Source organism: Hypanus sabinus, chromosome 14, assembly GCF_030144855.1.
Source record: "Hypanus sabinus isolate sHypSab1 chromosome 14, sHypSab1.hap1, whole genome shotgun sequence".
NCBI lineage: Eukaryota > Metazoa > Chordata > Chondrichthyes > Myliobatiformes > Dasyatidae > Hypanus > Hypanus sabinus.
In genome coordinates this window covers 84,532,777-84,555,827 of record NC_082719.1, presented here as the reverse complement: position 1 = coordinate 84,555,827, position 23,051 = coordinate 84,532,777, and the positions used below count along the sequence as shown (strand labels likewise).

Below are 23,051 nucleotides of genomic sequence, written 5' to 3'. Positions count from 1 at the left end.
GTGATGCCTGATCTGCTGAGTTTCTCCAGGATTTTGTGTGTGTGATGTGTGTAATGTACCCCGTAACTGGGTCACTTACCAGCAAAGATAGAGCAGTCTGTTGAAGTCTGATGGTACTATTTTTAACAGTATTTATTGATTAAAAATACACAAAAATAATATCAATGCAAACATACAGATAATATACGTTGTCAATACTAAATCTAAAAGCGCGGGTATAATAATAATCGATAAGGAATAGCTCTTATCTTTGTCTAGGGGATAACATATTGTCCGATGGAAATATAAAAGTCACTTTAGTTCATTCAAGCTGCAGCTTTTTGGTTGGAGAGAAAGACGGGTTAAAACTTGCCCATTCCTTTTATGATGTCAATCCTTCGAGAGTCGTTGGGAGTTGATTTCCCCATTGTTAGCTAAAAACCGTTCTTCCGTGGTAAAGGCCCACCGATTCCGGGGCAAATGGAAAAGGACGCAAGTGGCCTTCCCACCGGCTTTTGCTAATACGGGATTGTTAGCGTTTCTTCTGGTGCGTCTGAGGGGCTGTTCCCACAGATCCTCTTTTATCCTGACTCACAGGGTCTCAGATGTCAATCAGGTTGGGATGATGCAATCCCTCCCCAACCCCCCCTCCCCCCGATTCATTGCCTGGGGGCTTTGATGCTTCCTACAGGATTCAATACACAATCCCGTCTCCAAGAGACAATAGCCGGTATCAATGGTCCTGCCTTTCGGAGGCCAGGACACACTCCAAACTCTTTGTGGATTCTGCATGTCTTTCTCTCATTTCCTGGGTCTCCTGAACTGACTTAATAGTGATCTTGCGATTCTCAAAAAGGAGGGGGCTACGTTGTACTCTTCGGCCCCTCAGAGTTGTGGCGCATTCGTAACATGTGATTTTTTTTTGTGTGTGGGGATTCGGCTGCTGGATTGGAACAAATGTACCCAAGCACGGTAAAACTGCACCAGGTCTGGTTTTGGTTTATTATTGTTGTGTGTACCAAGATACAGAGAAAAGTTTGTCTTGCATACTGTTCGTACTGATCAGATCATTACACAGTGCATTGAGCTAGAATAAGGTAAAACAATAACAAAACACAGAATAAAGTGTAAAGGCTACCATAAAAGTACAGTGCAGGTAAGTGATAAAGTGAAAGGTCATATCACAATAGATTATGGAGCCAAGAGTCCATTTTATCATTTAAGAGGTCCATTCAAGAGTCTTTAAACACTGTAGACTGCCACCTTGGGCTATAAACACTTCCCCTGGTGGTAAGTGCTTTGAGGTTTTTATATTTTCTGCCCAGTTGGAGAGGGGAGAAGAGAGAATGGTGTGGGGTAGGGTCTTTGATTATGTTGACTGCTTTACTGAGGCAGTGAGAAATGTAGACAGTGCCCCTAGGGGGAGGCCGTAGATCAGGGTTCAATTCCTGCCGCTCTCTGTGTGGTCTCCCCATAACAGTGTGGGAGTCCTCCGGGTGCTCTGATTTCTTCCCACATTCCAAAGGCATACGGTTAGGGTTAATAATTTGTGAGCATTCTATGTTGACACCAAAAACCTGTGAGCTTGTGAGCTGCCCAGCGCAATCCTCACTGATTTCATTTGATGCAGACAATAATTCTGAGGCATTGGAAGTGAATGTGGTGTTGTAGATGAGATGGAATAATCTGGGGAATTTGCAGCAGAAAAGAACTTGCTGATCTAAACTAGACACCATCTTGATCACTGAGCCATTATAGAAATCGTAGAGTCTGTGGCCCTGTGCTTAACCAGCACCTGACTTGGAATAGCTCAGTATTGTTACAGAGTGCAAGATATAGACAACCTTTTGAATGTTTAATATAAGCAAGCTAATTTTTTGAACTATAATTTTATACTGCCTGGTGAAATTATAAGATAAGAATTGATTCAGCATACTTCGAGTTTTTAAAGTTTCAAGAGGCAATTAATGAACAGTTTTTTTTTTCCCCTTTCTTAATTTCTGTGATTCTATGAAATGCAAAGAGGAGTTTATCCCTGGAAACTTGCAGTAAATGCACAAGAGAGCAGCATATCAGTTTCACGGATAACTTATTGCTATTTCTCCAAAAATTTCTGGGTTACAGTATGAGGATTTTTCAGAAGGACTATTTTTGTAGTTCGTTGGTTAAACACCAGGTGGTAGTACAAAGCCACTGTTGATGGGCAGACAGGCGTCCGGTTCTTTGGCAGGGCTGATGGTGTGTTTCATCGCACTTGTAAAAAGACAATCAGAACTGGAAAACTCCAACAGGCTATTCTTTAAGGTGGGGATACCCAACCTAGGCTCCATGGATCCCCTCAGTTAATGGTGGGAGAACATGGCAGAAAAAGGTTGGGAATTCCTGCTTTAAGGTAAATGTCTTTTTTTTATAATTTGAAAAAAAATAAGTATTTGAATGATCAAGATGTTGGAGTAGATTTTTAAAAAAAAAAGACAACTTCAGTTTGGGCCGATATTGGTATTGGTTTATTATTGTGATATGTACTGAGATACTATGAAAAGCTTGTCTTGCACACTGTTCATGCAGGAGTGCATTGAGGTAGAACAAGATAAAATAATAATAATGCAGAGAATAAAGTTTAAAAGCTACAGAGGGCATGCACTGTAGGCAAGCAATGAAATGCAGGATCACGATGAGATAAATAGTAGGTCTGGAGTGTAAACCTGTCCCTGCCTTTCAACTCGGGCATTTTAATGTTGAATGGTTACTTGCACAAGAAACCAAGCATTTCTTTCAATGTCACAGAAACAAATAATTGTGCAAAACAATGTTCAATTCAAATCACTTGCCTGGGCACCATGGTAGTTAGCGGTTAGCATGATGTTATTGTAACTTGAGTCCAGAGTGCAATTCTACTGCCGTCTATAAAGAGTCTGTAGATCTTCCCCATGAATGCGTGAGCTTCGTCCTGGTGCTTAATTTTCCACCGTATTCCAAACGTGTAGGTTAATTGGTCATTTAGAAGTGTCCTGTGATTAGGCTAGGGTTAAGTACGTGGTTTGCTGGGTCGTGCTGCTTGCTGGACCCAAAGGGACTGTTCTGAGTCATATCTCTAAATAAATAGACAGAGTTTGCAACAAATTAAAGGAATAAAGGAAAATGACTGTTTTCAAATATTATTTGGTGGTGCAATTTATTCTGGAAGTTTAGTTGTTTGATATCCTATCACTATTGTGGCAAAGAACAGGCAATAATTGGTAGGCTTGTACACTTTCTTTGTGCAGAGATAGCTCCACAGTGGACTATGATCCCAGCATAGTGGACCTTATCTCAAATAACGATAGGTTGAAGTACAGCAAAGAGATAGAGAGCCTAGTGGCATGGTGTCATGATGTCAATCTCTCCCGTAGTATCAATAAAACAAAAGAGCTGATCATTGCCCTCATGAAGGGAGCTGTAAACATTATCAATAGCCTGTACTGTTCCAACCATGTTGATGCCACAACCAAGAATGCTAATGCTCCTACTTTCTCAGGGTGCTAAAGAAATCTGGCATGTTCCCATCGATTCTTGTTAATTTTGATCGATGCAGCATAGAAAGTATCCTATCGGGATGCGTTGCAGATTCGTATGGCAACTGCTCTGCCCAAGACTGCAAGAAACTGCAGGGAGCTGCAGCACATAATGGAAAGAGGCCTCCCCTTCATGGACTGTGTCTACCCTTCTTATCTTGGTAAAGCAGTCGGCAAAATCAAAGGTCCCACCCACCCTAAACATTCTCTCTTCTCCCCCTTTCCATCGGGCAGAAGATGCAAAAGCGTGAAAGCACCTATCAGCAGGATCAAGAACTGTTTCTACCCCACTGTTATAAAGCATTTGAACAGTTTTCGCGTACGATAAAATGGTCTCAGCCTCAGAATCCACTGTTATGACCTTGCACTTATTGTTTACCTGCATTGCGCTTCCTCTGTGACTAACACTTTGCTCTGTGATTGTTCTACAGAAATGCACTGTGTAATAAATTGATCTGTATGAACAGTGTGCAAGACAAGCTTTTGTCTGTACCTCAGTACATATGACAATAATAAACCAATTTACCAATTTAATAAGTTAAAGGTGTGAGTGTCTTTTGTGTTTTACATGCAATAATTGATTTGCACACTAGAGGGAGCATATGAGCTTTCTATATTTGCTGGATTCCAGTTAATTGTGCCATCGGTTAGTTGGAGCAATTGCTTATTTTGGACTATTCTTAAAGAACAAAAACTAATTGAGAAGTTAGCCAGAATTCCCTTCATTTATTTGGGACACGATGCCGCTTAATTGAGACAGAAGACTTGCCGAACAGTTTCTAACTAGCATCAGTCGTGTTCAATTATGTGGTCATTAGGCTCTACACTGTGTTTAGAACAAACAGTTTTTAAATAGTGTCAGTTGCATGTGTTTGTGTTCAAAATATAGTGATTTTTGTCACTGATAGTTGGTAAGAAATAAGCAGTGGGATAATTGAGAACTGTTTTACTCACTGTGGCTTCAAGCATTCGGTTTTAGAGATACCAGAAATGGCTGGGAGTGAAAATTAACTGATTTTACTACTTCAACATGTTAGGATCTACAAGGAATTTGAAAGTATCAAAAATCATCTTGAATGCTACAGTGAAAATGAAGATTTGGAGGATGCAATTATTGAAAGCATTGTATGAAGACAGTTTATTACTTGGACTGAGTGTCTACACTGGTTTTCTTCATTTACAGTTGATCAAAAGAACACAGCAACGTTCACTGGATGAATTACAATGTCGATAACTATTGGGAGCTAATACAGTTTTATAGTGCTGTAGTAGCATTGGTAGTGTTCTAATTTGCTTTGTATTTCATTTAAAATAGGTTGTTACTGAGTTAAACAGTAATTTGTCTTTTTTTAATACATTTTTTAACTAGTTCCATGAAACTTTGGCTAATTGTGGCAGCCACTTAATTGGGCCAACATGTACTAGTTCCAATGTGTCCCAATTAACCAGAATCTGCTGTATGTAAAAGCAGTTCTTTGGATCTTCCTTGTCTTTATAATTGCTGTGTGCATTGCAATGTGGAATTCCTGTGTTTAGTAGCTGTGCTCACAGGAGGGTCATCCTGTGAGCCTGTAGTTCTGTGGCAGCGCAAGTGGCAATGGTATGCTCAACACACTCGCCATTAGGCAAACTGAATTAGAACCAGATGAATTAAAAACAAACACACACTCAGAAAAAGAAAACCCATTTCATGTAGCATATTCTAAGAGTATAAAAAGTACTGTGGCAGAATGCTGACAAATCAAGAATAGATTTGGGATCAGTAGGTAATTTCTGGTCTTGTAGTTTCACCCTATCAGAGGTATCCCTTTGTTCTAGCTAGTCCTCCCGGCCCTTTCAGACAATAAAGGATAACTTATTTTCCCTCTTTCCCAATCCTGACATCTTTTTCCATGGACACTGCCTCACTTGCTGACTGTCTCCATCATTTTCTCTTTTAATTATGAATGGTTTTACAACATTGACCTTGCTTTTAACTATAACCTTAAATAGAGACAAATACTTATTGATTTAGAGATATGGAGGAGATGGATCTTGAGCCAATCATGAAAAATTAGCCTGATGTAGCTGAAGATCCTGTCAGAGGATCATCCATATATCAGCCACGATCAAATAGCAGAACAGATGCGATGAGCTAAATGGCTAAATCTGTTTCTCTGTCTTATGGTCTTGTGGAGATACAGCTAGTCCTGAAGGATTGGATATGAGTCAGCAGTATGAAACTTTGGGCTTTGGTGAGTCACACAGATGAGATTGTTTTGAGAGTAAAACTGGGTGTCAGTTATTCCAGGATGATGCTCTGAACATGCATTACTTTGGATAGACTGTAGAGGGCGATGGAAGGCAACAGGAGCATGGGTGTAATGTAATCTCCAGTTAGCAAGTGCAAGAATGATGGGTTCAGCAGTTAATGGGCTGAGGTAAACTGACAATGGATAATGTTACAGAGTTGGGAGCAGCGGTCTTTTGACTGATAGGATACAGTGCTGAAGGTCACATTATATGGGATGCTGAAACTGCAAAAGTCTGCTTCAGTTGACAGGTTGCAAAAGAGGGTGAAAAAATAGACGTGTGGATTCTGTATCATATGCAAACTATAACAGTAGCAGCCTTAACAGTGGTTAACTGGAAGAAATTAAGACTTATCTATACAGACTGTACTCCATAAAACTGCCAGGCAGCTGGGCATTTTTAATATGATTTTCGGATGGCTTCTGTTAGGTTACACTTAAAAAATGCCGGAGGAGCTCAGCAGGTCCGGCAGCGTATATGGAGCGGAATAAACAGTCAGCACTTTCTGCAAGGCCCTGCAGCAGAACTGTTTAGTATGTCGAGTAGTCCATAATGCCAGCTTCATTAAAGTTAATACCAACCACCCATCTGCCTGTTACACCGTTGCGTTTAGGGCAGCAATGAAGTTTTATTGTTGTTTCCATAACTTTTTTTTTGGCCATTCAGGGTTTTTAGTCCTGAGCTGGGCCATTGAACCTGGAGGACCAATGGATCACTCTTAGTCTGTCCTCTACCCTTTGACTTGTTTGGCATGGGTGATCCCACCAAGAGTCAAAGCATAAGGCCCAAATTCCAGCCAACATAGCTCTCTGTGTCATTGAGACTTGCAAGCCTCCAAACCCTGTGACAAGGCTATGGTCCTCTTGGAAGTAAAGTTAATACAAGAAACTTAATTTGTTCCTACATAAAAAATTTTTTTTTAAATCCTCAATCGATAAGTTCCAATCATTCACTGCAAGAATGCATATGTTCAGTCCATACAAAACACTGTGATAATTCACTAGTTCTGCTCAGGTAACTTGGTTGCTGGAATGTGAAGTGGCACGCACTCTGTCTTCTCAAATATAACCCAGGCCCCCTCCTGTTTGGATGGATGTGTGATCCACCTGGATATCTTCATGTCAGCACAGACTTCAAGAACACCTGGATATCATCATAGATGGGGAAATTACTTACTTCAAAGACTCTAATTTAATTTAACAGTTCCACGTGTAACTTTCTTTTGGTTAGTGTTATGTTTCCTAGAAGAGATGGTACAGAGCAGACACTGAATTCATCAAAGGACCCTGACCATGATCTAATATGTAAAGAAAATACAAGAAGGATAAATTTAATAAAGGATTTTGTTTTTCTAATAAATGCATTTCTTAAAAGTGATCTTCTAATCTTATTGAAGTCTTCAGTTTTTTTAAATCATTTGTCATCTTACCCTACCTTTAAAACGTTTAAGATCATAAAACAAAGGAGGAAAATTAGGCCATTTGACCCATTGAGTCTGCTCTGCCAGTTCATCGTGGCTGATTTATTACCCCTCTCATCACCAATCTCCTGCCTTCTCCCCATAACCTTTGACACCCTTACTAATCGAGAACCTATCAACCTCTGCTTTAAATATACCCAGTGATTTGCCCTCCACAGCTGTGTGTGACAATGAATTCCACAGATTCACTACCCTCTGGCTAAATAAATTCCTCTTCATCTCTGTTCTAGAGGGACTTCTTTCTATTCTGAGGCTGTGCCATCTGGTCCTAGATTCTCCCCAGTAGGAACATCCTCTCTATGTCCACTCTGAGCCTTCCAACATGTACCCTTCCACAGCTGCTTAGCCATTTTTTCCCCATCGTAAGGGTTGTCTTCTGCTGATTGTGCAATGTTCAATTCAGTTCACAGTTCCTTAATAAACAAAACCAGACCCAGATACGGACTAATAATTGGCAAGTAACATTTGCGGTATAAAAGTACAAGGAATGCAGAATCTCCAACAAGGATAAATTTCAACTTGCTTTTATAAATCAGTGCATTACCCAGCTGACTAGAACCTCATCTGGGTGAACTAAAACATGTCAGAGGATTATTGACTCATTCGCTGATACCATGAAGTATTTTCATCATCTCCAAGGCTTCACAATGCCGTTTATAAAGTTGAATGGCACAGTAGCATTGCAGTTAGGGCAATACCGAGGTGTAAGATCAGGGTTCGATTCCCACCACTGTCTGTAAGGAGTTTGCACGTTCTCCTTGTGACCTCATGGGTTTCCTCTGGGTGTCCCAGTTTCCTCCCGCATTTCAAAATCACACAGGTTAAGGTTAGTAAGCTGTGGGCAGTATATGTTCGTTGCAGGTTGCCCAGCACAATCCTCACTGATTTGATTTGACAAAAATGAGATTTCACTGTAAGTTTTGGTATACATGTGATAAAGAACACAGATCTTTATCTTTGTAATGTGACAAAGCTAATCCTGATCTTAACAAAGACAGAGGTAAGCTTGGTTTCTCACATATACATCGAAACAGTAAATTGTGTTGCTTTGCGTCAGTGACCCACAATGTCAAAGGATGTGCTGGGGGCACCCTGCAGTGTTCCTTCACCATTGTGACCACAACTGACTAATCCTCAACTGTACATCTTTGGGATGTGTGAGAAAACTGGAGCATCTGGAGGAAACACACGTGGTCACAGGGAGAATATACAAACTCCTTAGTACTCTGGCAGTGGTGGGAATTGAACGCTTATCCTATGATCGTTGACACTATTTGTTTCCTTTGTCATCACTGGGTCCAAATCTGGGAACTCCTACCCAACCACGTTTTGTACCTGACTTTGAAGGATTGTGATTTGTAAAGACAGTTTAATGTTACCTTCTCATTTACCAAAGGGCAGGAAATGCGGGCTAATCTGTCAGCCTTCTTCCCAAGGAAGGACAACCAAACGTCCTGCTCACCTACCTAGAGGAAAGTTATCAATAAGATTGGAAGAGTGCCGAAAATTTGCAAGGATGTTGCTGGGATTGGAGGTCCTGAGTTGTTAGGGAAAAGTTCACTAGGTTTGGACTTTAATCCATGAAGCTTAAGAAAATGAGGGGAGTTTTAATGGAGACATACAAAATCATGAGGGCATAGGTAGGGTAAATGCAAACAGCCTTTTTCCACTGAGTTTTGGTGAGAGTAGAACTAGAGGTAATAGATTAAGAGTGAAAGGTGAAATATTTAAGGGGATCCTGCGGGGAAGTTTCTTTATTGGGAGGGTGGTGCAAGCTCTGCCAGCATATCTATGTGGTAAGGGAGGCAGCAAAGTATTGATCTCCAATGACCAAAATCTGATTGTGACTATCCACAAAGTAAATTCCCCATCGCCAGCCAGAGTCTGAACACATTCAGGCCATCAGAAAAAGATTCTTCTGGTCCAATGAGCTCGCACGACCCAATTATACCCATATGAACAATTAACCTCCCATCCTATACGTCTTTGGAATGTGAGAGGAAATCAGAGCGCCTATAGGAAGCCTTGGGGAAAACATGCAATCCCCTTACAGACTGCAGTAGAATTGAACCTGGGTTGCAAGCACTGTAATAGTGTTTTATCAGCTGTTGTGTTACAGTGACCCCCCTCCCCCCCTCAATGTAGCATAATCAAGGTCTACTCTAGTATGCGAATGGAAACACTTTTGGTGCTTTCTCATTGCCTAGTTTTTACTTAAGGTCAAGATGTCTCCATTATACTACTTGGGTACTTTTGGTCTTCAAACCTCTTCACTATAAACTAACCCCTTCACTTACAGTGAGATTAATAATCAGGGGAGATGTGGCTCCTCAGTAGTGGTTGGAAACTCATCGAGGAGAAGGAAAACTCTGATCTCAAACCACCTGCTGCCTTGAGACTATACCAACTCATGGGGAAGGCTTTGGGGGTAAGCCTGAGGGAAAAATCTGGAGCTGGAGTCCCTGAGGCAGCCCAACGTTGAGTTCTAAGCTGACTGACAGTTCCAGCTATGCCGTTGGTGCCAAACTGCATTGGTCTCTACCCTTCCTTTGGATTTATCAAATGCGTGGAAAGGGGGAGCCTGCTGCTTTGGGCAACAGCTTGCTCTCCATGTTGTATTTCTCCAGCTTGCATATCATGTAGCTAGCAAGGTCACAACATCCATGGTTGACTCTAGCCAGTGGAGGACCTCACTAATTAGTGGCATAGATTTAAAGTGTGTGGTTGATGGATTACTGGAGACTTGAAAAACAATTCTCAACTAAGAGATCTTGAGGTTTGAATCTCAATACCTGAAAGAGTGGCAAAGCCAAAAGATCTCGGCACATTTAAAAACCACTTAAATGGGTATTAAGTGTGCAGTGCAGTATTTTGCAATCCCATGGCCCAGCAGCAGGAAAATGGGCATCTGACTGGCTCGTTCTCTTTCTGCTCAATGCAGAAGCAAAGAAAAAAGTGGCTAATCATAAAACACGAGATTCTGCAGATGCTGGAAGTCCAGAATAACACACACAAAATGTGGGAGCAACTCAGCGATCAGGCAGCTTCTGTGGTAATGAATAAACAGCCAACACTTGGACCGAGATCTGTGGTGTAAAATTTTAAACACAAGGTTCTGCAGATGCTGAAAATCTAGAGTAATGCATACAGTGTGCTGGAGTCTTAGCCCAAAACATTGACTCTTTATTCCTCTCCACAGATGCTGCCTGACTTGCTGGGTTCCTCCAGCATTTTTTGTCTCCAACTGTATCTGAAATTGACAGATTTACTATGAAGTTTCTTGTTTAAACTTTATTAGTGTCCTATTCTCAAGGGTGTTTTGTTTTTTTCATTTAGGTCTGGGCTAGTAGCTTTCTTCCTAATGAACCGAGATTAGCTGATCGGACACAACGAGACTACTTCAACAGCCATGGAGCGCCAATGCTAGTGGAGTATGCAAAGTTAGAGTCTCAAAAGAAGGTCTGTTTCACATTTCTTTCTTGGATTTGATGTTTGTTCATGAAATAAATGTTAACTGTTCTTTTTCTTCATGATAAGTCCAAAGGAATTTGCCCTGTGATAACACAGAATGAATAAGGGTCCAGATAAGTACAAGCTTTCATCCCTTGAAAATGGGCATTATGTTCTGATTTAACTGTGCTCACTTTGCTATTAGTGTTTGCAGGCACGTCACAATTTACCTCAGCTGTTCCTTCTCAGCATGTGTGTGTGCCGACCAAAGCACAAGATGCTGTAACCATCTGAAACAGGCCTTTTGATTGTTTTGCTTTCTATTTTTGCTTAGTATAGCAATCCTTCAGTAACGTACAAAAATATTGAATGCTTAGTTATCTATATATTATCGGTATATTATATTTACAATACTGTCCAAAAGTTTTAGATATTTGTATACTGTATACATATATATGTAGCTATATAGTTAGGGTTCCTAAGGATTTTGCACAGTACTATATTTGTCAACGTGGAGCAGAGAGCGAGTTGGTAAATCTGGCAGGATTAAAAGATGTTGGGAGTGGTGAGGGTAGAGTGCTGCAGGGGTGAGGGGGGTATGGGACAGATGGCAGAGAAGGAGCGGTGGAAGGGGTAGCACAAGTACAGACACACCCAGCCCTGAGATACCATGCAAGGTCACTTGATTCCAAACAATTGGTCTTTTGGTCATTATAGAATGTCTCTCCGATGTTTTCTGTTCCCTCCTCTCTCCCTTCCCCAAAACGTTGACTGTTCATTTCCACGGATGCTGCCCGTCCTGCTGAGTTCCTCCAGCGTGTTGTATGTATTGAAGCACCTTGACTGCACACCATGATCTCCATTTAACTGATTATATGACTCCTTGAACCAATTGGTTGCACTAGTGATGATTGGGTGTGTTATGTTAAAATGCCTTGGACTTTTGCACAGAGCTGTATCTACATAAATAAGATGGGGGCCCTCTTCTTTTTATTACCATCACAGAGCAGGTACAGGAGCCTGAAGACCCACACTCAGCATTTTAAGAACACCTTCTTCCCCTCTTGTCAATGGCCCATAAACACTTATAGGAATTCAACAGGTCAGGCACCATCCATGGAGGGGTGTGAACAGTCAATGTTTCAGGCCAGCATTTTGTGCATGTAGCTCAAGATTTCCAGTGTCTGCAAAATCTCCTGTGTTTATAGCAGCATGAATACTACCTCATTATTCTTTTGCATGACTTTTTTGTAACTTACAGTCATTTTTATGTCTTGCACTGGGCTGAGAATCAAAAGGATAGAGTGGATGTGGAGTGAATGGTTCAAACTGTGGGGGACGGGACCAGAGGGCACAGCCTCAAAATAGAAGGACGTTTCTTTAGAACAGAAGTAAGGAGGAATTTCTTTAGCCAGGGTGTGGTGAATCTGTGGAATTCATTGCCACAGATGGCTGTGCAAGCCAAGCCTTTGTGTATATTTAAAGCGGAGGTTGATACATTCTTGATTAGTAAAGGTGCCAAAATTGATGGGGAGATGGCAGGAGCATTGGGCTGAGAGAGAAAATAAATCAGCCATGATTGAATGGCAGAGCAGACTGAATGGGCTGAATGTCCTCAATCTGCTCATATGGTCTTATGATACAGGCAGACAAAGAGTTAATTCTGAGGCAATGTTTCTTTATTGCCTGTCAGCTTTTGAGTGTTACTGACTTATTTTGGGTTATGTGTATGTGAATATCAGATACTATCTGCTTTTTATAACAAGAAATTGCTTTGATACTATGGCTACATTGATAAACTAATTAACTTCTCACTTTCTTCATCATAACCTAGCTATTCACTGATGTGAAGTCCAGATTTAGCACCCAAAGTGCCTGTTGGAAACTGGCCTGTGCTCAGTCAGGAATCAAGTACTAATTAGAATGGACTGATTACTTCTCTAATTGGATAATGGTTTTTCTCTAAACCAGCTGGCAACGATGTAATGTGTTCATCTGATCCACTCATTTAGCTCAATTTTCACAGCAGAAATAACATTGTTATGATAACGTGGTGGATGGCTCAACACACGTTGGTCATGACAGTAGTCCAGTTTTAATGGACAATATGAAAAGTGTACAAAGTATAGAGTCATGGAGCATTACAGCACAGAAACAAGCTCTTCAGCCTATCTAGTTCTTGCCAAACTGTTATTCTGTCTTCTGTGTTTTTTGACTTCTCCAGTGTGTTTACCACAATCCGCCCTGCTCTGCTGGGTGAGAAGCTGACAGTGATGCAGGTGGATGCTTCCCTGGTGTCATGGATTATTGATTACCTGACTGGCAGACCACAGTATGTGTGCTTGCAACACTTTGTGACAGGCAGAGTGGTCAGCAGCACTGGGGCTCCACAGGGGACTGTCCTGTCTCCATTTCTCTTCACCATCTATACCTCGGACTTCAACTACTGCACAGAATCTTGCCATCTTCAGAAGTGTTTTGATGACTCTGTCATAGTTGGATGCATCAGCAAGGGAGATGAGGCGGAGTACAGGGCTACGGTGGGAAACTTAGTCACATGGTGTGAGCAGAATCATCTGCAGCTTAATGTGAAAAAGACTAAGGAGCTGGTGGTGGACCTGAGGAGGGCTAAGGCACTGGTGACCCCTGTTTCCATCCAAGGGGTAATTGGAGGATTACAAATACCTGGGGATACGAGTGGACAATAAACTGGATTGGTCAAAGAACACTGAGGCTGTCTATAAGAAGGGGCAGAGCCGTCTCTACTTCCTGAGGAGACTGAGGTCCTTTAACATCTGCCGGACGAAGGTGAGGATGTTCTACGAGCCTGTGGTGGCCAGTGCTATCATGTTTGCTGTTGTGTGCTGGGGCAGCAGGCTGAGGGTAGCAGGCACCAACAGAATCAACAAACTCATTCATAAGGCCAGTGATGTTATTGGGGTGGAACTGGACTCTCTGACGGTGGTGGCTGAAAAGAGGATGCTGTCCAAGTTGCATGCCATCTTGGACAATGTCTTCCATCCACTCCATAATGTACTGGTTAGGCACAGGAGTACATTCAGCTAGACTCATTCCACCGAGATGTAACACTGAGTGTCATAGGAAGTCATTCCTGCCTCTGGCCATCAAACTTTACAACTCCTCCCTTGGAGTGTCAGACACCCTGAGCCAATAGGCTGGTCTTGGACTTATTTCCACTTGGTATAATTTATTTATTATTTAATTATTTATGATTTGATATTGCTATATTTCTACACTATTCTTGGTTGGTGCGACTGTAACAAAGCCCAGTTTCCCTCGGGATCAATAAAGTATGTCTGTCTGTCTGGACCCATTGACCCGCACTGGATCGTAGCCCTCCCGTATAGAGGACTCATTTACCCTCATATCGTCAGTTGACTGGAGAAAAGCAAAGTAACATTTCACCAACAGGGTATTTTATTTCCTTAAAGAAATGTGCTCCAGAATTTCAGGTAGAAAGTTGAGCTTATAGCAAGGTTACAGTGTATCAAAGAAAACTGAATTATGAATGCATGTATTGGTTCGTGAATGCAAATCATAAACAGAAAAGAGTCTGCTGATGCTGGAAATCCAGAGCAGCATGCACAAAGTGCTGGGGGAGCTCAGCAGGTCAGGCAGTCTAGGTTTTGGACCGACACCCTTCACCAGTCCTGATGAAGGATTGACGTGCACTTAATGTTTTTGGAACAGCTTTATATATTTTTTTATAACTTAGAGTATATTTTATGTATTGCACTGTGATTCTGCTGCAAAGCGACAAAATTCACAGCATACAGTATGTTAGTGACAATAAATCTGATTCTGCTTCTTCCAGCAATTTGTGTGTGAGTTAATAAATGGCCTTCTCTAGTGCACCCTTCTTTTCCAAGATAATCATCATTCAGAAATATTGAGACAATTTATGTTGGTATGATAGTGCAGTGGTTAGCCTAACGCTACTACAGCACCAGCAATCTGGGTTCAAGTCCATCACTGTCTGTAAGGAATTTCTTGAGTACTAATACTGATTCATTTCATACTTATTAATTATAATCAACCTATAAAACAAACACACACATATATAATTTTGCTCTCTCTCATATATAGATATCTTGTGTACGCGCGCGCACACACTCGCTCACTCACTCACTCACTCCCTCCCAGGATCGGTTGTTCTTTGTGAGCAGGAGGCACAAGGGTGAGTCAGTGAGCCCAGTTCGGGGCCTGGAGTTCTGTGTTTCATCAATGGCTAGTCCACTGGTCAATAATGAAGATCGAAGCCCAAAGAGTGATTGGAAGTCTGAAAGTCGAAGCCCTGCGGCAGCAGGCTGGAGGCCTGAAGGTCCGTCTTGGGCTTGGAGGACTGAACATATGTGTGGCTGTGTGAAAGAGAGGAAAAGTGGCTTGTTGTTTTGTTTTCTGCGTTCTGCTGAATATTGTGGTCATGCTACATTGGCGCTGAAATGTGCGGTGACACTTGCAGGCTGCACCGCACATCTTTAGGTGTGTTTGATCTTAACACAAACAACACACTTCACTGTACTGTATATTTCCATGGACGTGATAAATAATTGAACCTGAATCTGAACACATAAATGAGTCAATAAAGAGTCAATATGGTGAAACTTGTGGCAAGATTAATGGTGCCTTTTTATTTTTGCAAGGTTAGAGCAATATAAACTGTCTAGTAACTTAGGATGGGGTATCACTTCCTCTCTATAAATTGCTGTCTGATTTACTCACTAATTATGGTGTGCTCTTTAATCTGTGATATGAAATCCAGACTTAGTTCCCAAAGTGCAGACCCATTATAGCTCTGTGCTCAGTCAGAAATAGCTAACAAAGTGGAACGGACAGATTATGTCTGTAATTGGGTACCTTGTAACCTTGCTCATTGTTTGACTTTGCTGCTGAAATGCAAGAACGCTTTTCCCTTGGAAACAAAATCCTCTAAAGGCTTACTGATGGAATGCGTGCCTTCAGCTTCTCGCAGTCAAAGGAGGAGGTATTGCAGCTCTATAAACCTCTGGTTAGACCACACTTGGAGTATTATGTTCTGTTCTGGTCGCCTCAATGAGGAAGGATGTGGAAACTTTCGAGAGGGTGCAGAGGAGATTTACCAGGATGCTACTTGGATTAGAGAGCATGTCTTATGAGGAAATTTTGAGTGAGCTATGGCTTTTCTTTTTTGGAGTGAATGAGGATGAAGGGTGACTTGATTGAAGTGTGTAAGTTGATAAGAGGCATTGATAGAGTGAATAGCTGGTGCATTTTTCCTAGGGGGAGAAATGGTTAACGTGGGAAGGCACAATTTGAAAGTGATTGAAGGAAAGTATAGGGGGATACCAGAGCTAGGTATTTTACTCACGGATGGATGTGTGAAAGACAGGTTAGTGGCAGAGTGAGATATGTTAGGGATATTTAAGAGACTCTTAGGCAGGTGGCTGAAAAGACAATGGAGGGCTATGTGGGAGTGCAGAATTAGATTGATCTTGGAATAGGTTAAAAGTTTGGTACCACATTGTAAGGTAAAGGGCCTGTACTGTGTTGTACTCTTCAATGTTCTGTGTTACTGATTGAATCCAAGGTTTTCTTCATTTGCTTTTTCACCAGGCATGAGAATATTTTTTTTCATTTATGGGATGCAGGCATCGCCAGCTAAGCCGGCACTTATTGCCCATGCTTAATGGCCCTTGAGAAGGTGGTGATGAGCTGCTTTCCCTGAGATGTAGGCACACCCACAATGCTGTTAGAGAGGGAATTTCATGATTTTTACCCAGCGACAATGAAGGAAGGGCAATATGTTTCCAAGTCAAGTGAGTTGGAGGGGGATTTCCAAGTAGTGGTGTTCCCAGGTACGTGCTGTTCTTGTCCTTCTAGATGGTCGTGGTTGTGGGTCTGGAAGGTGCTGCCTCAGGAACCTTGGTGTGTTGTTGCAGTGCACTTGTAGATAGTACACACTGTTCGTCGATGGTGGTGGGATTGGATGCTTGTGGAAGGGGTGCCAATCAAGTGGGCTGCCTTGTACTGGCTGGTGTCAAGCTTCTTGAGTGCTGATGGAACTGCACTCATCCATTGACGGAATCCAAACTGGGCATCTGTAAGCAGGTTATTGCTCAGCAGGTGCTGCATGATAGCACTGTTGATGACCCCTTCCATTACTTTGCTGATGATCGCGAGTAGGCTGATAGGCCGGTAATTGGCTGGGTTGTTCTTGTCCTGTTTCTTGTCTACAGGACATACCTGGGCAATTTTCCACATTGCCGGGTAGGTGCCAGTGTTGTAGCGGTACTGGAACAGCTTGGCTAGTTCAGGGCTATTGCTGGCATTTTGTCTGGGCCCGTAGCCTTTGCAGTATCCAGTGCTTTCAGCCATTTCTTGATATCATGTGGAGTGAGTCAGATTGGCTACATACTGATATCTGGGATGCTGGGGACTTCTGAAGGAGTCTGAGCTGGGTCATCTACTCAGCCCTTCTGACTGAAGATTGTTGCAAATGCCTGAGCCTCATCCTTTGCACAGGTGTGCTGGGCTCCTCTATCACTGAGGATGGGGATATTGTGGAGCCGCCTCCTCCTCCAGTGAGTTGTTCGATTGTCCACCACCATTCACGGCTGGATGTGGCGGGACTACAGAGCTTGGATCTGATCCGTCGGTTGTGGGCCCACTTAGCTCTGTCTACTACTCACTGCTTATGGTGTTCGGCATGCAAGTAGTCCTTTATTGCGGCTTCACCAGGTAACGCCTCATGTTGAGGTATGCCTGGTGGTGTTCTCGGCATGTCCTCCTCCACTCTTCATTGAACTGGTGTTGATCCCCTGGCCTGGTAGTAATGTTAGAGTGGGGGATATGCTGGGCCATGAGGTTACAGATTGTAGTTGTAGTTGAGTACAATGCTGCTGATGGCCCACAGCATCTCATAGGTGCCCAGAGTTGGGCTACTAGATATATTCAAAGTCTATCCCATTTAGGACTGTGGTAGTGCCACACAACTTTTCTTCGATCAGGAGACGGGATTTAGTCTCCACAAGTACTGTGCGGTGGTCACTTCTACCAATGCTGTCATGGACAGATGCTTCCACGGCAGCCAGGCTGGTGTAGTGTTCATTGGCTATAAACACAGGAGATTTTGCAGACACTGGAAATCTTGAGCCATATACACAAAATGCTGGTGAGACTGAGGTTGAGTGTATTTTTCCCTCTTGTTGATTCCCTCACCACCTGCTGTAGTCCCGGTCAAGTAGCTATGTCCAGTAGGACCCAATCAGCTCGGTGTGTGGTGGTACTACCGAGCCAATCTTGGTGATGGACATTGAAGTCCCCCACCCAGAGTACAGTCTGTGCCCTTGCCACCCTCAGTGCCTCCTCCAAGTGCTGCTCAGCATGGAGAAGTACTGATTCATCAGGTGAGGGAGGACAGTATGTGGTAATCAGCAGGAGATTTCCTTGCCCCTGCTTAACTTGGCCATGAGACTTCACTGGGTCCAGAGTTGATGTTGGGAGTTTCCAGGGCAACTCCCTCTCCACTGTATGCCACTGTGCCATCACCTGCTGGTGAGACAGTCCAGCCCAGGAACAGTGATGGTGGAGTCCGGAATGTTAACTGTAAGTTATGATTCTGTCAGTACAACTATGTCAGGCTGTTTCTTTGACTGGTCTGTGAAACATCTCTCCCAACCTTGGCACAAATCCCCAAATGTTAGTAAGAAGGACTTTGCAGGGTCGACAAGGCCGGTTTCGCCATTGTCGTTTCCGGTGCCTAGGTCGATGTCAGGTTGTCCGTCTGGGTTCATGCCGTATTATTTTCTTTTTAGCAGTTGGATACAATTGAATGGCTTGCTAGGCCATTTCAGTGGGCATTTAAGAGTCAACCACATTGCTGTGGGTCTGGAGTCACACGTAGGCCAGACCAGGTAAGGGCGGCAGGATTCCTCCCCTAAAGGACGTTAGTGAACCAGATGGGTTTTACAACAATCGACATGGTTTCATGGGTCATTTTTATTGCATTCAAATTTACTCTCTGCTGTGGTTGAATTCAAACTCATGTCCCTAGCATATGACTGTGTCTCTGGATTACTGATCCTGTGGTAATTACTATGATGCCAAGTCTCCCCAGTCATGAACGATGTGCATTTTATCGTAAACACAGGAGATTCTGCAGATGCTGGAAATCATGAGAAACACACACAAAGTGCTGGAGCAACAGCAGGGAATAAACAGTCCAAGCTTGATGAAGGGTCTCTGCCCAAAATGGCGATTGTTTATTCCCCTCTGTAGATGCTGCTTGATGTGCTGATACTTCCAGCATTTGGTATGTGAGGTTTTATCCGAACTATGCTGTTTCTTGTTGTAAAGTGGGAGGGATGCATACCTAATATCCATGCCAGTAGCTTTGTAGAGAAGAACATTGTCCAATTAAGAACTGAGCAAAATTTTTCTATGTAATTTTAAGTTTTACCATGCAGTGTGAGAAACTAGCTGTTGTTCAGTGTTAGCAGATTGTGAGCAACTTTAAAATTATTTGTTTCACTGAATCTCTGTAGTTCAATTTGTTCAACAACTGAAAGATATTGTAGGTGGGACCCAGTGATGAAAAGTTTCAATTGGTTTCATGACAGTCATATTTCAGTAAGCAATTAAGTGTTTAAGTCACAGTAATGCGCGTTGACATGAATCAGATTGGTTAAGTGCAGGTAATGATAGATGCTGATGGACCATACCTGCATTTCCAGCAATTTTTCTTTTCATTTTGATTCTTTTGGAAATATTTCTCAGAGGGCTTAAGGATGTTTGGGTGGTGAATTCATTTTCTCCTGTGAGTGATGGCGTGCGGTGGAGAACAGGTGATGTAAAGAGAGTGCCACACCTGTCTTGTGAAAATGCAGAACAAACCGCACAAATCGCTGAATGGTCCGTGAAACCATTAACACTACCTCGATAATCCTATTTTGTTCTGTTAATGAGTGAATCTACCTATCTGTCTATCTTAATATCTATTTCCTTTGTAGCATAGTAATGTTTTTACAACTACACTGCACAAAACAACAAATTTTGTGACATCTGTCTGTGACAATAAACCTTATTCTGATGTGAAATGCCCAATCTGTGGTAATGACAAAATAGTCTGCTGGGGGAACTTGAGTTTAGTCGAGCAGCATCAGTAGGGGGAAAGGAATTGTCGACATTTCAGGTTCAGATGTACTTACTCTGAGTGTGTTTGCCTCTGACTTTGGCCACTCACAAAGTACGCGAGTGAATATTCTGACTGCTTGCACTGCGACCCCTCATCTCAATGAACACAGACAAGAGTAAAGTCAGCCTCAGAAACCCACAGAAAACTGTATTCCATTTCAATGAAGTGTATAGTGGTCTTTAAATGATCAGAAACTACTAAACAGATGAACATTGAAATGCATAATAAAAACCATTACAAGTTGGAACTTGTGATCTTTTTGACTCCAAGATGCTGGAAAATACCATATTTGACAATCAATGCCTACAGTCTGTTTCTGCTTTTGATCTCTTTATCTTACTGAGCCCCTTGATTTTAGACTGCGGAAACTATTGTAAGCAACTTTGGTTGAAAGAGGACAGTTGACATCTATTGTTTCTTTCTTTTTTTATTTATTTATTTATTCATTCATTCATTCATTCATTCATTCATTCATTCATTTATCTATTTAGAGATACAGTATGGACCAGACCATTCCAGTCCAACAAGCTGTCCTGCCTAGCAAGCCACCTATTTAACCCCAGCCTAATCATGGGACAATTTACAATGATCAATTAACTTCAATTAACCTGTATGTCTTTGGGGGAGGGGAGTTCCAGGAAGCTGGTGCACCCAGAGGAAGCCCACGCGGTCATGAGGAAAACATTCAAACTCCTTAACAGATGGCGCCAGAACGGAACTCCAAACTCCAGTGCACCCCGAGCTGTCATAGCTTCATGCCAACTGGTCCACAACCATACGATGACAGATTTGTTACCAGCAGGAGCATAAGATGCTTGTTTGAACACAGAACACAGAACATAGAACATTACAGCACAGCACAGGCCCTTGTCCCACAATCTTAATCTGACTTGTTTGCATCCTTCTTGGTCTTTTTAAGGATGATAAACTATTTCTTCCCTTCTTATTATCATGCTTAATTGGCAAACTTTCAAATCAAATTGCAGTCATTGCTTTTCAAAGTTGAAAAGTTTAAAGTGCTTTTATTATTGAAATATGTATACTATATACAACCTGGAGATTCATCTCCTTATAGGGATCCACAAGGCAAAGAACCCCAATAGCACCCATTAAGAAAGACCGTCAAATATTCATTGTGCAGAAAAAAGAGAAATTTTGCAAACAAAAAAAGCAACTAAATAACATTCAGAACTGAAATTCACGGAAGTGAGTCCACAGCCACGAAGCCAGTTCATCACTGCAGTCGGTCCAGGAGCCTGTTAGTTGTAGGCCACAGTCTGTTCAGCGCAGAGAAGAGTAAACCTAGCAAGCAGCGAGCTGAACACCAGCCCGTCCCTCTTCTCCAGCTCCAACACGTGGACCTTTTCAATCTGGTCCATCGCTTAAATTGACCAAACAACATATCATTCCTTGCTCTTGGACCCAGGCACTGCCGCTCTGATATGCCCTTTTCTTGTAGGTGGTCAGTATCTGGTGGAGATTTGTTGTGATACCTCTGAAGCTTGGAATTTAATAGAATCTCCACATGCACGCACTGTGAATTTACACAATGCTTTTGACCACATTACAGTAAATGAAATTCAGCAGTTTATACATGAGATTAATCCCTCCTCACCTGGATCCACCTGGTGTTTGACAGCCTCTTTCTCACCCATCCCACTCAAAATGCTGGAGGAGCTCAGCACGTTGGGCAGTATCTGTGCAGGGTTATAAACAGTCCTTATTTCAGGCCCCTTTACATTCTCAGCCCTGATACAGGTACTCAACCTGAAACTTCAGCTGTTTCCTTACCTCTTCAGATGCTGTTTGACTTGCTGAATTCCGTCTGCCATTTGCTTGCTCCATATTCCAGCATCTTCAGTCCCTTGTATCTCCTTGACAAAGGATGCTGTAAGACCATAAGAGACAGGAACAAAGCAACATGCACAAAATGCTGGAGGAACTCAGTAGGTCAGGCAGCATCTATGGAAAAAAGTACAAAACCCTTTGGCAGGACTGGAGGGTACAGTGAGGAGTAGATTTGAAAGGTGGGGGGAGGGCAGAGAGAAATGCCAGGCGATAGGTGAAACTTGGAGGGGGAGGGATGAAGCAAAGAGCTGGGAAGTTGATTGGTGAAAGAGACAGAAGGCCATGGAAGAAAGAAGAAAAAGTGGGAGAGGAGAACCAGAGGGAGGCAATGGGCGGGCAAGGAGATAACATAAGAGAAGGACAAGGGGATGGGAAATGGTGAAGGGGAGAGGCATTACTGGAAGTTTGAAAAATCAATGTTCATAAACTCCAACTAGACCAGGCATGGGCAAACTGCGGCCCGTTAAGCTTTTTAATCCGGCCCGCAGAACTGGATGAAATTATATTAATAAACCTTGTTAACGTTTTTTCCCCGCAATTCTGGTGTTTTCCCTATAGATGACGCACTCTATATACATTTGTGGTGACCCATTTCCTGGCACATCTGAACCGGCTCACAATTAGCCAGCGTTCCGGCTAAGGGAGATAGCCTGCGGGGATTTGCGAGCACAGAGCTTTGGAGCCTCTGCGCCACGGGGGGGCAGGTTGAGGGAGGCTTAAAAGTGAGGCTGGGGATTTCGAATAAAGTTTTTTTCTTCGACTGCAGTTACCGACTCCATGTCGTAATTTTAGCGCTGCGTGTAGCACACCGCTACACATTGACCTTTGTTGAGGTGCAGCGTATTACTCCACATTTGCGCTTTACTCTGTGTTCGGCTCAACCTATTTGTGTGAACAGGCATTCAGCGTCATGAACATCAACAAAGCCAGCCACAGATCCAAGTTAACTGACCAACACCTCAGATCCATCCTGAGAATCGCCACAACAAAACTAAATCCAGACTTTGATGCGCTGGCTGAAAAGGGAGACCAACAACACTGTTCCTACTGAAATTAAAAATAAGTTTCTTCGTTGTGTTATGTAAAAAATGCATTTGAAAATATTTTTTTCAATAAGCCTTACATGTTACATATCATTTCTGTTAAGTGATGGACAGGAGTAGTGCGCAGGTGCACGTACGTTCTCAAAATAAAAAATGCGCTCCAGATCAAATAACGCGCTCCGCATACTGGCGCACTCTCACTGTTCTGTCTT

At 42.5% G+C, this 23,051-nt stretch overlaps 1 protein-coding gene across 3 annotated transcripts in view; it reads left to right on the top strand.

Moving 5' to 3' along the window:
- The window catches only part of galt (galactose-1-phosphate uridylyltransferase), a 68,644-nt gene that overhangs the window by 28,705 nt on the left and 16,888 nt on the right, over positions 1 to 23,051 (top strand). For all 3 annotated transcript variants that reach the window (XM_059989578.1, XM_059989579.1, XM_059989577.1), the window contains exon 8: positions 10,642 to 10,764. In XM_059989578.1, the coding sequence (XP_059845561.1) occupies positions 10,642 to 10,764 (123 nt within the window). The remainder of the gene's footprint in view (positions 1 to 10,641; positions 10,765 to 23,051) is intronic.